The 17,948-nt window shown below is 35.9% G+C and overlaps 2 protein-coding genes across 5 annotated transcripts in view; both read right to left on the bottom strand.

Annotated features, from left to right (window-relative positions):
- Positions 1–1,765, bottom strand: part of vcla (vinculin a) — a 36,890-nt gene extending 35,125 nt beyond the window's left edge. For all 4 annotated transcript variants that reach the window (XM_047812863.1, XM_047812865.1, XM_027136253.2 and 1 more), the window contains exon 1: positions 1,377–1,765. In XM_047812863.1, coding sequence (XP_047668819.1) covers positions 1,377–1,544 — 168 coding nt within the window. In that variant the 5' untranslated portion in view covers positions 1,545–1,765. The remainder of the gene's footprint in view (positions 1–1,376) is intronic.
- Positions 1,766–11,611: 9,846 nt separating this feature from the next.
- plaua (plasminogen activator, urokinase a) lies at positions 11,612–15,951 on the bottom strand. The gene is made up of 11 exons (XM_027136220.2): positions 15,796–15,951; positions 15,009–15,099; positions 14,824–14,893; positions 14,548–14,701; positions 14,209–14,306; positions 14,063–14,083; positions 13,785–13,962; positions 13,546–13,691; positions 13,233–13,373; positions 12,594–12,754; positions 11,612–12,450 (listed from the first exon to the last, which is right to left on the bottom strand). Exons 2-11 carry the CDS (start codon positions 15,060–15,062, stop codon positions 12,253–12,255), a joined length of 1,221 nt encoding a protein of 406 aa, XP_026992021.2. The 5' UTR covers positions 15,063–15,099; positions 15,796–15,951; the 3' UTR covers positions 11,612–12,252.
- Positions 15,952–17,948: the final 1,997 nt, after the last annotated feature.

Below are 17,948 nucleotides of genomic sequence, written 5' to 3'. Positions count from 1 at the left end.
TTCAGAGACAATACGGGCAAACATTTCGTTTATTTTTGCACTAATAATGAAAATAGTTCTTAAAGAAGCCACATCTGGATGCAATGCACAGATTACTGACAGCTTGTAGGAAGTATAGAAATGAATTCAATGTTCATTCTATTTGCAGAATTGTAATTAGTGAACAAAAACAAGCATAGAAATAAAAACAGTGAGAATATATCAGTGTTGTGCTAAATAGAGGCACTCTTTCAATGCCAATAGCCCAATCAAATCAGTGGACTGTTGTATAGTATACCTTATAAAAGCCACTTCAACTGTAATGCCAAAGAAGCAGATCTCTTAACCTAATATCCAAGACATTAAAGTAAGGAGACAATGTTTCACACATTCAACACTTAATCCAGGTGAAGCAAGGCTAATCACTTTAACAGAAGTGTGCTGTTTTAATTCCCTACATGTACAACTGAGCACAGTAAGCCTGTTTAAAGAGAAAGGAGGGCATACCAACCAAAGCGTATCTTGTTGCTGTGAGCATTATGGCCACATAGACAATAAACAGGCTTCATGGTTGTGGAATTAATGATTTTGTTTTCTGGGAAAGAGAAGCTGAGTGTCAGTGCTGTGAATAGATGAGCTCACTGGTCTGTCTTGGGTTTCCTAAAAGTGCTATAGCATCTATCTTAAGACCATCCTAAGACTGTAGGGCAACAAATCACTCTGGACACTCTGGACTGTTAGACGATGACGGCATAACATTTTAGGAAAGCTGAAAACTCGAAGAGCGTTTCTTTCTATAAAAGTCTAAACCTGGTATATTATACCAAGGAGGTTAACATCAGGTGACTAGCAGAACTGGCAGCTGGGTATTTTGACACCTAGACGGATTTACTGGGAATTGGGCAGGGAATCCCTCTGCTTGTGTCCTCCACTTCAGTGTATGAATTCACTACTGACACAGGATGCAATTTCTCATTCTCAGACACCGTAAAACTAGACAACTTCTGCAAACTATCAATCTTTCCACTACTGACAAGATCAATGAGGATTTCCTTCTGGGATTCTTCTAAATAGTTTGATCTGGATGCTACTATAGAATAACCAGTCAGTCAGGCTCTTCTACACCCTGACACCACTAAGCAAACTATTATGCAAACTACCACTGCACACTTCTCCTCTCCTGTCAGGTTTTAAAGGCATATCCAGTTCATGATGATGATGATGATAATGATGATGATGATGATTATGGAGAAGCTGACTGACATATGACATGCACATGAGCCACTGAAAAAGTTTCACCTCGGATAACGACATGCATTGTTTACAAACGACATATCAACAGGAAAGCCAAGTCCAACGTGTTGTATGATCTTGATGATGTGAACCCTGTGTCTCACCCGCACAAGGTTGCTAACAGCTGCCTGTACAGCGGCCACGGGAGCACTGAGATCAGGAATCGCTTTGCCATCAACTTCTCCCTCCTCATGCATGATGACCAGGTGAGATATCTGCTGAGCCACAGGCTCCAGGATGCTCTCAATGGTTTTCGTGTGAAACACCGGCATCGTGCAATCGCAAAGACTGTCCACTTTAAATGGCAAAACTGTTCACGACTCAACGTCTCACGATCCACCCGGTATATGCTTCAAGGACAACCCTCCGACCCGTGCAGTCCCCAGGCTTTTCCCCGTCATGCGGTAATCATGAAATCCCCGGGTCACTCCTCCACACACTGACGGCTTCTGAATCCCCCCCGCCGAGTTGAAGCCTAAACACGGACTGAAAGAAGCAGCAGTTCCCAACCAATCAGAGCTAGCGCGAAGATCCCGGGTCTAACTCTAATTGGTACATGCTGACGCACCCGCTATACCCCGCCTCCAACCTTGCCAAGGGCGCCAGTGCTTTACAAATAACGTAATATGTCTTGTGCCCAAACATGGGCCGGGCTGGAGTTACGCACAGAGAATTCCATACATCATGTATGACTAAATTATAGCAGAGCCTTCTTGAAACATGTGTCTAAGTAACTGATACCAGACCGTAAAGCGGTGTGAGGATCTCCATACTTAGCCCTCTGGTTTATTTATCCCATTCTTTATGTCCTCTAAGGTTCAGGGGTGGGATTGGAGGCTTGTCTTCATTCATTTCAACACATCTTCACATTAAACTGCAGCACAGAATTCAGTATTTAAAGCTTTGTACAGACCTTATAGATGCGTTAGTGCTCTTACAATATTTCAGAATAAAACAAAAGTGAGACAGAACACACAAGAGAGTGATTAATACATTAGGGGCCTTGTTTAAGGGCCCAACAGTGCCAGCTTGGTGGTGTTGAGATTTGAACTCACAACCTTCAGAACAGCAGAGTAATTACTAAGCTACATCTTATAGCTTATATATGCTCTCGAGTATTAATAACAGAGTTTGGAGTGTAATACCAGTGGCTCTATCAATTGTATTGTCTTTTTGAGACACAATTTAGGACTTCACAATTTAAACACAATTTAAAGCAGTGACTTTACATGGCCGTAACATATTTGTTTTTAATGAGAGCTGGTTATTTAAAGCAGTGTTCCTACAGTCATACAAGTGTAGCCTACTAAATTAGGCAACAGATAACCTATACACCTGACCCAGACTTATCCAGGAGCCCCTGTCACTGTGAATGATTAGGCCATTGAACGATTAGGCCATTATTTTTGTTAGTTATTTTAACTAAAACTGAAAACATGGATAAGTATACAACCACACTGTAGTGTTTTAGTGAAAAGAAACGTTTAAAAGAAAAGAGAATGTAAATTTTCCCTATAGGTCAGATTATAAGAGCACACTGAAAATAATAAGGGCAGAGAAGACTCAACGTGATGTTTCTGCCTGAGTTGGAAATTGTTATAAATATACAGACTTTAATAATTTGGTGAGTTTGTGAGGTGAAACATAAGTTAAGATTGCTTTCAGGATATCATTGATGTGTATCATATTAATGCTTTAATTTTTATTTTGCATTTATATATGCCGGGGCATCTAGTAGTCCATGTATTGGTTCATGTGTAGCAAATCTCTTGGATTCCTGCCCAGGGGCCCAGGGTTTCCTAACCAGTCCCTGGCTATATAATATGGTTAAATAATATGCCATATATGGAAAAAGCCATCAGCAATGTACTTTACAATTTTAAAATACTATAGAGTCATGGTTGTGATTGAATTAAACATGTAAAACATTATAATTGTTCATTTAAAAACATATTGTAGATATTTGTTCATAACAGTACCTAAAGTGATTTATTGCAAATACACAACAGAAGAGCACATTTTGCTTTCTGGTTATTCTGACACTAGACAGTGCTGCATGAATGTCATTTACATGCAACTCTTTCCTGTCAGAACTTTTATTTGTGGCTACAGTATAAGACATCTCATTCAGCTTGGTTTTACCAGCTACCAGCCACCAAAACACAGATCAAACTGGTACACCATCATTGGTAGTGCAGTTTGATGGAAAAAGTCTAATACAGGGCTGTCAAATGTCACGCATTGAGAGTGACAGTCACTCATTTGGGTCTTTTGTCACGATCTCCCATCACACATTGTATTTGTCATGCAGAAAAAATTTTATCAGAAAACTATTTATCATATATTTAATATGCTGCAGCGCCCAAAATGTATCAGTCCGCACCGCTGTCTCTATGGACCCAGGCAGGAATCAAGCGAGTCTCCCCTGGAGTTCTTAGTCGAGCTTGACACTTATCAGCCAATCAAAAAAAAAGAGGCTACACAATAGCCAATCAGAAAATAGCACTATTGTATATGGGTAAGATATAACGCAACATCCAATGAAAAAAAAAGCAAATCCTGGAATTGTTCAGCATCATTCTCGTTCACCCACAGAGAAAACTGGGGATGTTGGGGTCGGAGATGTCACTTTTGCCTGTCTTCAAAAGAAGAGCCATGCTAATATAATGTGTTTATTATGTTCCAAACATTTATTGATCAATTTTGAAAAACAATAATGATTCTAAAAGTTTCTTCTTTCCAGTGGCAAAGATGGTCTAGTAGTTTGAGCAGCTGAGCTAGCTGGTGAGACCATGTTGGACCTACACGATTGGCATATGGGTCCACTATAGCTATGTACTGTGTGTTATATTACACTGGTCTGGTGCTACAAGGAAACATGATGAGGATTGCTGTGAGCAGAAACTACATGCTACTATTTCAATAAAAACTAGAGTCAAATCTAATTTCCTTAACAGATTTGACAAAATGATTTTTCTGACACAATACTGACAAAAACTCTTATTTTTCAGTTTGAAATTGCCCCAGTGTTTTCTGTGACAGATTCTCAGCCCACTGTGTCATTTTTACAGAATTGTACACAAGCGTTTGTGTCTTTCCACCACCCCCTACTTCACTGGTTCAATAGGGCACTGTTGCTTGTAGGAACATGATGACTCACTGAGATGTTATGAACCAGGAAAATCAGTTGCTTAACAGCTCGTTATAAAGTATGCAATATTGCCAGCTTTTTACTTATTAGCACTATCATAGTGAAATAACAATACACAAGTATAATGTAGTAAACATTAAACAGCACACAAGCAGCTCTTATACTGAGCTCAAGTTTTTCAGAAGGCTTGTGCGCAACACCTTCTTGCTGTCATGAAGCACCCAGTCCTTGATACCTAATAAGGTTTGGTTCAGGCTGGATGAAGAGATGTGTAGCCTGCAATTCTAATGTAAATTGTTTATTGTAACAGCAGCTTCCAATGCAGCTGTGAAGTGCAGAGTCATTTAGGAGGCTCCTGATACTGAGAACATTGAATAATGTTTTACTTTTAGCTTCTACCAGTTTGTGGGCTTTTTAATTATAGTCAGGATTTATCTTATAAAACTGTAAATGCGTGTAAAAAAAAACAAACACAAAAAAAACACGTATGTTTATTCTTTTGTGAAATATGCCTTTTCTAACTGATCAGAATGTTATGTAACATGCACGTTATTGGGAAGACAGGACTCCATGTAGCACCTTCTACAAGAACTAAATAGAGTGAACTTGTTTTTTTTAATCTGCTTGTGTCCACCAGTGGTCTTTATCTAGCATGACCATATTTGCAGAGTTTGCAAATGCAGCACAATGGATGATGTACTTTCAAAGTTGTCTCTCTTCCTCTCATTCCTCAATGCAATTAAGATAAAAAAAACAACAACCCAGAGCTGACAGCATGACTGTGAAATAATCCACTCACACCACACATCTTTTACCTTATACAGTATATCCAGTCTAACTGAATACTGTATCTGCTCAAAGTGCAAACACAGCTTCACACTGTCTTACCTAATATGTAACTGAATTTTATTGTTTATCTAAGCCTTATATAGAGACATCCATTTACGATATGCTTAATGTTTAACGCATGAAGTAGGCAAATTCATTAGGATTTGGTCAGACCAGTATATCTGTGTCTGCTTCTAGTCTCAGTGTTGTGACTGTATCCAACATCAGAGTAATCAGAGACGTATTTCTACACAGCCACTTCTCCCCCTAAACCACAGACACCCCAAAATAATTGCACTGGAAATAGCTAAAACCTATTGAGATGCTGTGGTTGGCACTTTCAGAAAAGAAATGAGGTACTTTTGGTACTCCACTAAAGAAGGCAACAGCACAAATAAGTACAAAGATTTTGCTTTGGAAGAAGAAAAAAAACATACATTTTCTATACTTTTGGATGTTATTATTCATAGCAATAATATTAAAATTTGACAGCATTTCATTTTGCTGTTTGATTACATTTTTGTACTGTTTTGTATAATGGATTCAGCCTTCAGTAAACTGTGACCAAATAAATCTGATTTTCTCACTGATAAACAGGAACAAGGGGTCAAATAAACAGTGGCGAAAAGATCAGGCGTAATGTTTACTTTGAAACACATTAAGAGTTTAGCATGCACAGTTACAGCTCAGAGTATTATCATTCAGCATTACATTATTTTTAATCCACCTGTTGTGAACCGGTGTATGCTTTGACATAAAAACAGCTTTCTTAAAAAAAATGAATGGCGTCCTCTAGTGGAATGTGCTGAATGAACTGGCGCTGCAAACCCATTTAACATCACTCAACTACAGGCAGTAACACACACACACACACACACACACACACACACACACACACACACACACACACACACACACACACACACACATATATATATATATATATATATATATATATATATATATATATATATATATATATATATATATATATATATATATATATACTACCGTTCAAAAGGAAATAAACAACCTTATAAGATGATAAACTTGAATTAGCAAACATAACATGAGGGTCATAACATAACATAACATAATAAAAATATTAGAGGGTCACTACTCTATTTCCCTTCTTTTACTCAGTAAAAGGTAAAATCCAAAGTTGTATGCTGAAAATGATCAGCATGTGCTTGTAAATGCAATAAAAGGTCAATGTTAGTCCACTGGATTCTCCAGAGTAATTTTCCCATCTAAATCCTCTTTGTTTAATTCTACACAAGCTCTCTTGGTTTTCCACCAAAAATCTTTTAAATCTGTGAAAATTAGGTTAGGATTATTTTTTTTACTAATGCCTCTCCATCACAAACATTAAGTCATTCATTCATTCATTCATTCATTCATTCATTCATTCATTCATTCAGCCGTATACTAAATAAAGCTCCAAGGAATAAAATAATGTGAACAAAAAAAAACAAACACAATAATTAACCAATGCAAATGTCACACACACACACACACACACACACACACACACACACACACACACACACACACACACACACACACACACATATATATATATATATATATATATATATATATATATATATATATATATATACAATGGTGTAAAATAGTGTTGGCCCCCTTCCTGATTTTTAAATTTTTTTGCATGTTTGTCACACTTAAATGTTTCAGATCATCAAACAAATATAAATATTAGTCAAAGATAACACATGTAAACACATGCAGTTTCTAGAGGGTTTTTATTATTAAAGGAAAACAAAATCCAAACCTACATGGCCCTAATAACTGGTTGGGCCACCCTTAGCAGCAAGAACTGCAATCAAGCATTTACAATAACTTTCAATGAGTCTTTTACAGTGCCGTAAAGGAATTTTGGTCCACTCAACTTTGCAGAATTGTTGTAATTCAGCCACATTGGAGGGTTTTCAGGAAGGAACTGCCTTTTTAATGGTAATGTCAATAGAATTCAGGTCAGGACTTTGACTAGGCCACTCCAAAGTCTTTATTTTGTTTTTCTTCAGCCATTCAGAGGTGGACTTGCTGCTTGTCCTGCTGCAGAATCCATGTTCACTTCAGCTTGAAGTCACAAACTGATGGCCGCACATCGTCCTTCAGGATTTTTTGGTAGACAGCAAAATTCATGGTTCCATTTATCCCAGCAAGTCTTCCAGGTACTGAAGCAGCAAAACAGCCCCAGACCATCACACTACCACCACCATATTTTACTGTTGATACTGTATGATGTTCTTTTTCTGAAATGCAGTGTTACATTTATGCCAGATGTAATGGGACACACACCTATCAAAAAGTTCAACTTTTGTCTCGACAGTCCACAGAGTATTTTCCCAAAAGTCTTAGGGATAATCAAGATGATTTCTGGCAAATCTGAGATGAGCCTTTATGTTCTTTTTGCTCAGCGGCGGTGGGGGCAAAAACTTTTTAACACAGGGCCATGTAGGTTTGGATTTTGGTTTCCGTTAATAATAAATTTAATTTTAAAATGGCATGTTGTGTTTACTTTTGTTATCTTTGACTAATATTTAAATTTGTTTGATGATCTGAAACAACAAGTGTGAAAAAACATGCAAAAAATAAAAAATCAGGAAGGAGGCCAACACTTTTTCACACCACTGTATATATATGTATTAGTGGCTTTCTTGTAAAAGTGAATTAGTCAATACTCTATTTCCCTTCTTTTACTCAATAAAAGGTAAAATCCAAAATTGTATGCTGAAGAAAATGATCCATTCATGTGCTTGTAAATGCAATAAAAGGTCATTGTTAGTTCACTGGATTCTCCAGAGTAATTTTCCCATCTAAGTCATCCTTGTTTAATACTACACAAGCTCCCTTGGTTATGTTTTTACTAATGCCTCATCATGCCCCATCGCAGACATTTATTCATTCATTCTATCTGTATCCAATATGAAGCTCTGAGGAATAAAATGATGTGAACAAAAAAATAATAAAATAAAACACCAGAATAATAAAATAATTACGTTTATTAAGTCCTATGGTGCGCAATATGATACCACTGGGCTAGAAAAAATATTTTTCTTAAAATGGAATGTTTAAATGATCAGTGTTCATTTTTAAAGTGTGAAGTTTTAAGTACTGTATGTGGAGCAATATGCAATACAGAAAAAGTAAAGTGTATTAAAAATGTGCTGTTTAATAATCATATTTTAATAATTTTTCCCCTGCTACCTCCTTATTCCTCGATCTTACTTTCTTTAGATTTAGATCTGTAGAATGGAAAACATCATTGCTGTCATCCCTCCGCGGAAACAAAAATCAGGCCCAAATGCAGGGATAGCATAAGAAACTGAAGATTTACCACAAACACATGGAAACACTGATGAAAAAACATAACGACTGAAATAATAAATTACAAACACAAAACTAAAACCATGAAATCAGTGGCGAAAACAGGAAACAAAATAAGTGGACAGTAAATGAGGACTCAGATAAACGACAGGTATAAATGGGGGAGGTAATCATAGAGCACAGGTGCAAAAGCACGGATTGTTCAAGACAAACATGTGAGGACACAAAACAATCAAAAGACATAACCAACCCTGCCAGAGCACCCCCTGGGGTTCTTTCAGTGTATTATGCATACCATTATGACTCTTACTTATTTAAAATTACATTTGCAGCATTTGGCAGACGTCCTTATCCAGAGCTAAGCCCAAAATGCTCTATCTATGAATACATTTGCACTGGTTCACTAGATTACAGGCTTAGGATGCCATCAACCTAAAACTCATTTTTCATACAACAAACAGGGAAAAGTGCTAATTCAAGTGATTCAGGTCTTCACCTTTTGTTTGAAGATAGCTGGTGACTTAGCTGTTTGGCCATTTTGGGGAAGTTCAGAACAGAAAAGAGTCTTGCTGTATACCTACCTCTTACTCTGAGAGACGGTGGGAACAGTCAAGCAGTGCTAGTAGTTCTGAGGGAGCAAGGTGCAGGGTGAGGAGTGATAGGAGCTTTGAGATAAGAGGAATCTGGACCATTTTTGGCTTTGCATTCAAGCATCAGTGTGTTGAATTTGATGCGTGCAGCTACCGGAAGCCGGAAGCAGTGGGGTGGTATGTGAGAACTTAGGCAGGTTGAGAATAAGATATGCAGCTGCATTTGGATTATTTGCAGAAGACAAATTGCATTCACAGTTAGACCTGCAAGCAGTGAGTTGTCCAGTCGTCCAGTCTTTACAATAGACTGTACAAGTACCTCAGCAGCCTGTGTGGACAAAAATTTGGATAAAATGTGGACAATAATTATACACATATATAAATACATTACACACAATATATTTTAAAAATGGGTCATTTAAGTCTATTATGGCAAAAACGAAAAGAAAAAAAAGCAGCCAAAAGTTGTTTTAAGAGCATTTCTGCATTTTAAGAGCATTTTAAGTAAATTATTGCATTTCTCTTGGTCAGCACTGGGTCCTCTTAAAGAAAGGACTGTTATAAGAAAGGACTGCTTCTTGATTTTTTTGTTGCAGCAAAACCTATTCATGTTTCTTGAAAGGACGTTGGTACCATACAACTAAAAAGCTTAGATACTATTAAACTGCTAAACAAAATACATATAGTTGTAGCATTTAAAATAGAATAGTAAATGCCTTCTGATTATTAATGAATCATGACCTCCATCTATTGTGTATTGGGGCAGAAATGAATGAAATTCTGTTTAAATTACCAGGATATTTCCATTGTCACTTCTTCCACATTTTCACCCACATGATTTTCCTAAATGTTATTACATGACCAAGACTTTTAGGATGCTTACATGATGAACAGTTAGCTTTCCCACAAAATCAGACTTATAACAAAATCCGTTAAGCAAAACATCTGTAGCTGCCAATATAGCAGTCTTGGTCATAGCACAACTTACAGTAATCCATGACCTTTCATAGGAAACTATTTCAAATTTGGATTTATGGCTGAGAAATCAATTCACCCCGGTATTGACTTCCACATGCAGCTGTCTGAGTCTTGAGAATACGTCAGAATGCTGGATTCATGCAGAGAGAGGCACAGTGTCGCTCTAGCACTGACAAATTTACTACAACAATAATGATAACGACTATAATAATGATGTGACCAAGGACACTTAGATAGTCAATGGAAAACAACAAAGAACATGTTGGAACAGGAGTCTCAGTGGGTAATATAATAACAAAAGGAAAAACTAACATACTCCAGAAGAAAAGAACAAAACAGAGCAAACACTTTAGAGCACAGGGAGTACAGATATATCTGGGGTGATACAGTAAAGCACATGACATAATTAATAGGTACACTGGAAACTTGCATCATTTTGCTAAACAACAGCTTGCAGAACAATAGAATGGAGGAGTCCAGTCAGATATTAAGCGTCAATGTTTATATTCAGCATTTATATTCAGCGACCAGTCTATTTTTCATTTGGGACACATTACAAGCACTAACTGAGGGTGGTGATTGAGCCATAGCAGTGCATGTACCCATAAAATCTGTATCATCTCTATAGCGTTGATAATAACAGCGAAGAAACCACACAATTTGAATAATGTAAATTATAAAATGATGTTAAATTAAAAATCTTGTGTGGTAGCACTATTTGCATTGTCCTCTGTTGATATATCGCTTCGCTTGTACTTCTTCATTTGTACGATTTTTGGATTAAAACATGCACTCTGAAATGGCTGGGTAAATTTCAAGACAGATTAGTTTGATTGTAACCACATACCTAATTAACTATCAGACAGAACATACACTGGGTTAATCTAACTAATATGCATTATAGTAGTGGTTAACATGGGAATCAATAACATATATTTAAATCATACACAGGGTATTTCAGTGTATCCATATAATAATAATTTAACATTATTACAAAAGATTACAGCCTAGCATTCATGGCTACTCTCATGACACATAGCAGGTCAACATGAGATATCTTACAGCACTATTTGTAAACGTTTGCCATATATAGGTTTTCACACAGGAAACACAACACTGCATATCACCCTGCGAACACCACCCCTACAGTGAATCATGGTGGTGGTAGTGTTGTCATCAGCAGACATTTGTACATATTAAAAGAAAATAAAGACGGAGGTGGGTCACCTTCCATCACTAGCTAAAGCCACAATGAACTGTTTCAAAGCAAGAATGTTAGATCCCAGTCAAAAATTCTAGCCCAGTCCAGATCTGTGGCAGTAAATAAAAAGTACTCAATATTTACATAAGGTGCTGTACAACAAATGATGACATTAAAATGCTTAAAAAATGTTTCACCATTCTTGAAATAAAAGCATAAAAAAAGAAACTGCAAGAATTGTATAAAAATAGATATTTATTCATAAATATAATCCAGGTGCAATATAAAGATTTCAGTATAAACGAGGAAAAAAGAAAAAGCACTGGTATTTCTACACTGGATTAAGTTACATTTCATTTGAGATTCTTCATTAAATAATGACTATGTACTTTACATAAAAGTATGCATTACAACATCAACTGATGGAAAATTATTAAATTAAATCTTTCCTATGATCTTTCGTGCCACATTCAGTAGTACTGCTTGGATATTAATTTACAAACAGAATAATAGACTGTGAATAACTTATATATATATATAAATATATTTATATAAATTATATAAATATAAATAGAATAGATATTTCAGAAACATGCTGCAAACAGTTCAAGGACTATACTGTTTTTGTCAAATGTAAAAAGTGCTTTATCATTGCTCCTGGTGGCCACAGTAATTAATAAAAATCCTATTTATGCTTATCATGTAATGATTTAGTTAATACTAATACTAGTTAATACTAATTGACAACAATAAGATTAGACAGTGACAGTGATAATGCCAGATTGGCATGTTTTCTATTAAGGCCACCAGAATGTCACACCCAGACATTCTGCATGTTAAAAAGCAGAATATGTAAAGCTTAAAGGTGCTTAACACAGCTAATCTTTCTGTGGGTACCTAATTCCTGCAGTATAGGTAGGCAGTCCTGTTTGTTCTGCAATCCACTTGTTGTAGTTAGTGACTTTTGTGTAGACACCTGGTTTATTTTTCTTGGCACATTCTTCACCCCAGCTGATGACCCCAAAGAGGAACATTCGGCCATTCGCTTCACACAACAGAGGACCTCCTGAGTCTCCCTGTCATGGTGAAAAGGCAAGCAATAGAGTAAGAAGAGTATCTTTACAGTAAGGACAAGTACTTTACAATAATATTACAATAATAATGTTTTTATACAATAGAATTATAAAATAAAAGGATGTAATGGTAATTGACGGTGTACCCGACAAGCGTCCTCTGTCCACTTTGGACTAGCTGCACAGAACTGGTTTTCAGTGACCCTGTTTCCATAGTGATCCTTCCTTTGGCAAACGGTTTTGGAGAGAATCTGAACCTTAGCTTCCTTCATGTCACGGGAGTATCTGAAGGTACCAGGAATGTCAACTTGAACAAAGAAAAAACAATGAATATAGTGCACTTTCATGCTATGAGACATTCTGTAGAGACATTATTCATTAAATTAGGTCCCTAAAATTGATTGTACAGAATTCCAGACATTCAAATTCTATGTATGTAATTTGATCACGAATAGCACTAAAAGATTTTGCGTCATTGCAGCACTGGTACTTTGGCCAAATATAACAGCTGTATGCTCAGGCAATTCACACCATGACATCTCACAGATTACACAGAACAAGTCTCAAAAACCTCAGTGGTGACATGCCTAAATATAATTTCTGAAGATACTTGGTGCACAATGTTCACTGTGTGTCATGTCACTAAGAATGCTTTCTGTTTTAGAAAAAGGGACCTTTTTATGTACAAACTTTTAAATTATGATTATTACAAAATATTTGTGAAACATTTAAAAGCACATTGATGACATTAATAGAGTTAGCATTAAATAAATGATCTAAATTACCATTCCTCTCTTGACCATAGCCTGCAATGTGACAGTAAGATCCATAGGGCATCATTTGATGAATTGGGGGAAGACATGCTATTCTCACTGAGTCAGTCTTCTGTGCACACTGTCCATTGATGTCCTCAATCTGCAACAGAGCTAAACACACAAATGGCATCATTAGGTAAAATAACAAAACAAAGTGGAATCAGATTTGCACTACAAGCTGCAGATAGATTTTGTTATTTAAGTCATAGAAAAGAAAGGAAATTGTGCTCAGTATGTTATTTGTGTGTGTGGGGGGGTTTGCATGTGGGGGTCAAATGCATACCTATGTCATTGTTAAAATCCTCGCTGTTAAACTCCCGATGAAGCACAAGTTTGGCTATTTTAAACTTCTGCTCTTTTGCTGGATTAATTTCATTGGTGGCATCCTTTCCCAAATAGACAGAATATTCATGCTTTATTGTTCTTTTGCTATTTGAATCAAGAAAGTAATGTGAAATCAATGCATTTTATACTTTTGAACACCAAATGAATATTACATTTAATCCCAGATGCATGACATACCCAAGAGGGAAGCAGTGGGCTGCACTGACGACCCAGCAGGGTGCGATGAGGGTGCCTCCACAGATAAACACGTTATCTTTAAAGATAGACACCAACCAAGGCTGAGACTCGATTTTAGTTCTTGATCCACCTATAATCTTAAATTTCGGTTTTTGGATTCGTTCACCACAAGTCAATTCTGAAAGTATAAAACATAGCACTACATTAAGAACACTGAAACTGTACAGTTTGAAATGTACCTTTAGTAACTGAAAAACGAGTTCAATTTAAAAACTTACCAGTGTCCTGATTTAGGGTATCTGGGTAGGACAAATACAAATAAAAAAATAAAGGGAATTAATAATGAAACCATGATTTTTTTTTTTAGATTCTGTGTTTGTTCCTTTATGCATTAAAATATTAAAATAACAATAAAGGTACCCACATGTCTTTGCTTCACACTGTGGAATATTACAGAATCTGTGAACGTTCTGTTTGTGTCCCCTAACCCAACACCATGGTCTATGACTGTTATCTGGATTTCTGCAAAAAGAAGCCACAGACATGTCACAATCACCACCAAGTGCAAATCTAGGCACATGTTCTTATTCGGAACATGACTCACAGATTGATTCTGCAAGCTTATGATTATTTTAGGGAAGAAGGATTACACTCTTCTAGTTCCCACGCATAGTGACTATAAACAACGGTAACAAAAACTTAAATAACGATTTTAAAGGCACTTTAAAAGCACTTTTATTTTAAAAATGATCCTGAGCATTACCTGCAGTAATTGTGTTTTCCAAGTCCTTGGGAAACAGCTCTCTTTCCTATATATTGGATTCGATCCCAGAAGAGACATTTCTCTCCATTGGATGTTACAGAGACATTTCCTCTGTATTCATTCCCATTACTGCCCTTAGCCAGGCAATGAACATCTGGCAGAGAAAAGAATGAGAAGGCCACTCATGATGGTGAGAAAACTCCTAACTCAAATCTATTTCAATATATTTAGGAGAGATGAGTTTACATTACTGAGTTTTACAAATGATAGACTTACCATGTTGTTTACTGTATTTTACTGATTCAATGACATTTGTTATCCATGGGAAATGTTCTTGTTTAGATGACTGAAGGAGGAAGGAAGAAAACCAGACAGAAAAAAAATAAGTATGACAAAGTCTGACAATACCGGTTAGTTAATTTTGGAAACAAGAACAAGTAGTTCTGCTTTTTTCACCCCACCTTGACAACTTCATTAAGTGAGCACGTCATTAATAATGTGATCAGCAACCACATTTTGACCACAAACTGTTGTCTGCCTTATATTCAGTCTCTGAAAGATACATGTGAGAACAGCTGCATCAGTGTTGTATACTTCAGAAGAATGTTTTACAGAAAGAATGTTTTACAGAAGAAATATAGATAGATAGATAGATAGATAGATAGATAGATAGATAGATAGATAGATAGATAGATAGATAGATAGATAGATAGATAGATAGATTAGACATAGACAGAGAGTAAATACATACATACATACACACATACATACATACATACATACATACATACATACATACATACTGTACACACACATACATACATACGTACATACATACATACACACACATTCATACATACACACATACACACATACATACATACATACATACATACATACATACATACACACTTACTGTACAGTACGTTCATACACACATACATACATACATACATACATACATACATACATACATACATACATACACACACATACATACATACATACAGTACATACATACATACATACATATATAATTCAGAATATGCAACTAATTTAGGCATCAAAAAAACTCTTTATATATATTATATTATATATATATATATTATATATTATATTACACATGCATTAGCAATATACTGTTTCATAATACATATTTATGGTATCTACATATTCAAGGAAGTGCTTGTCTTTGCTGTAGGTTTGCAGTGAAAATATTTGAAGGTGATTACTAAAGCAAGTGCTTACCTTTCAGAAATCGGTTTTGGAGATTGTCTCACAGTTGTTATACTGTGTTATTTTTGCTCTTAGATGTTCCCTTTGATGCCACTAGTTTTAAGATTGTTGGTCTCGGATTTTATATGTCTCTAAGAGACTGTGATTGGCTGTGAGAGGCGGGACTAAAGTAGACTCATAGAGGTTTTTACAAGTATATGGGATATTCTGAGAATCATAAGTGATGATTCATGAAGTGTGAGTCAAGAAACTTCCTACTTTTAATTAGTGTTAAAGTCCTAATATGGTATTACATCACTAATATGCACATTATCTCCTATGACATAATTTTTTAGGTAAAATGGATAGACAATAACATAGACAATATACATAGACAATAAGAAAATAATGCATAATTATAACATCATTATATATATATATATATATATATATATATATATATATATATATATATATATATATATATATATATATATATATAGTGCATAAAATGTACACACACACACAATTAGGGTGGAGATGTGGGGACTTTCAAGACCAGAGATACAGAAACTAAATGACATCATTGTGTTTTCGCTGGAAATGTGCAGGTGCTTGCATATATTTCCACATATCATCAAAGTTCCAGTATTTCATTTATGATTAAGAATGCACTTTGTTTTGTGTGATTACTTATGTGTTGTTTTTTAATTTACTGTATTCCGTTTGTGAAGATTTGTTATTATGCAGACTTTGTATAGATGCATGTGAAAAGCATTATGAAAACACTGCTTATAAAAGAAACACTGCTTTCTACATTTCATAAAATAATAAAAGAGGTTGTGATAAAAGTCTTATGTATGAATAATTGCATATAATAAGATATCTCTGTATTTGAAGATTTTTTGTGCTCACTGGCCAAAGAGCTTGTAGGTGTATCCTTAATATAGGACACAAATTATGTCCTTAATATATATTTTCTGTTATCGTTAGTCCTTGTTAGTAGATGAGCTATATTTGACATATATAACACAATTTCTAATATCCATACCATGACATGCTATGAGTGTATTCATTTAGTAACCTAACACCTTGTATGTTCAATGAAGCATTCTGTCATCATCCTGTCTGAACAGACTTCCTGTACACTGTGAAATATCAGATGTTGTGTTTTCACATGAAGATAAGTGTGTAGACAACAAAATACATGAGCAGAAGGATCTCACTGGACAGCAAGTATTCAATGATTTTGGGAATGACAAGGATTCATCATCTTGTGTTAATATTTATTCATTCAAATATTGTGTAATTGTATAATAATTATTCTATAGAACTGACCACAAAAAAATACAACAGCAATAAGCATTAACGGGATTATATTAGTGTTTCACAGTTGCACCACTTCTTTGAAATATTTTACAATTTGGCTGAAATAAACAGCCAACTTTCTCAAGATTTTCTTGAGAAAAAAAGTCATTTTGAGATGAACCTTTAAAATACTTTGTAACCAAACAGGAAGTTAAACCTTTTAAACAATTGAAAACAAATAGTTTGGGTGGAGTCACCTACAATGTTGCATGCTTTGCGGGCAAGGTGGGTATTATAGACGTCCAGGATGTCCAATGACCTTCCCAGCTGCCTTCACTATGAGCTGCAGGATTTTCCTGTCAGAGATGGAACAGATTCTAAACCATTTTGTGATGCAGCTGGACAGGATGTTCTCAATTATGCCTCTTTGGAAAGTTTCCATGATGGGTACTGGGGCTCTGGCTCTTCTCATTTTGCTGAGGAAATAAAGTCAATTCTGAGCTTTCTTGGCTATTGTTGATGTCCTCGGATATGTGCACACACAGAAACTTGGTGCTGTACATCTCCTCCACAGCGGCACTGTTGATGCTAGGAAGAGGGTGTTGGGTGTGTGCTCTAAGGAAATCAATGCTAATTTCCGTTGTCTTCTCCACATTTAAGGAGAGGTTATTGTCACTGCACTAACTAACCGTTCAATGCACTATATCATGATCAACAACAGGCCAGAAGTGACTGATTGTTTGGTTGGTTGGTTGGTTGATAAATTTCAGGTTTACACCCCCACTGGAAACTCTTACAACAGTTCAAAACAATTTCTGCCTGGGTGAGAAATCAGTATAAACTGTAACTTCCACCATATTAATCCTTTCAGTTTAAGT

The sequence above is a fragment of the Tachysurus fulvidraco genome, chromosome 4, assembly GCF_022655615.1.
Source record: "Tachysurus fulvidraco isolate hzauxx_2018 chromosome 4, HZAU_PFXX_2.0, whole genome shotgun sequence".
NCBI lineage: Eukaryota > Metazoa > Chordata > Actinopteri > Siluriformes > Bagridae > Tachysurus > Tachysurus fulvidraco.
This window is presented reverse-complemented; position numbering and strand designations above follow the sequence as displayed.

Excerpts from the sequence above, each read along its gene's own strand:
- plaua (XM_027136220.2), bottom strand. The coding sequence starts at position 15,062 with ATGTGGTTGCTGATCACATTATTAATGACGTGCTCACTTAATGAAGTT. Across the intron at positions 14,084-14,208 it reads ACAGTGTGAAGCAAAGACAT|ATACCCTAAATCAGGACACT; the intron begins GTGGGTACCTTT and ends TGTCCTACCCAG. Across the intron at positions 13,692-13,784 it reads GCCCACTGCTTCCCTCTTGG|CAAAAGAACAATAAAGCATG; the intron begins GTATGTCATGCA and ends TGATTCAAATAG.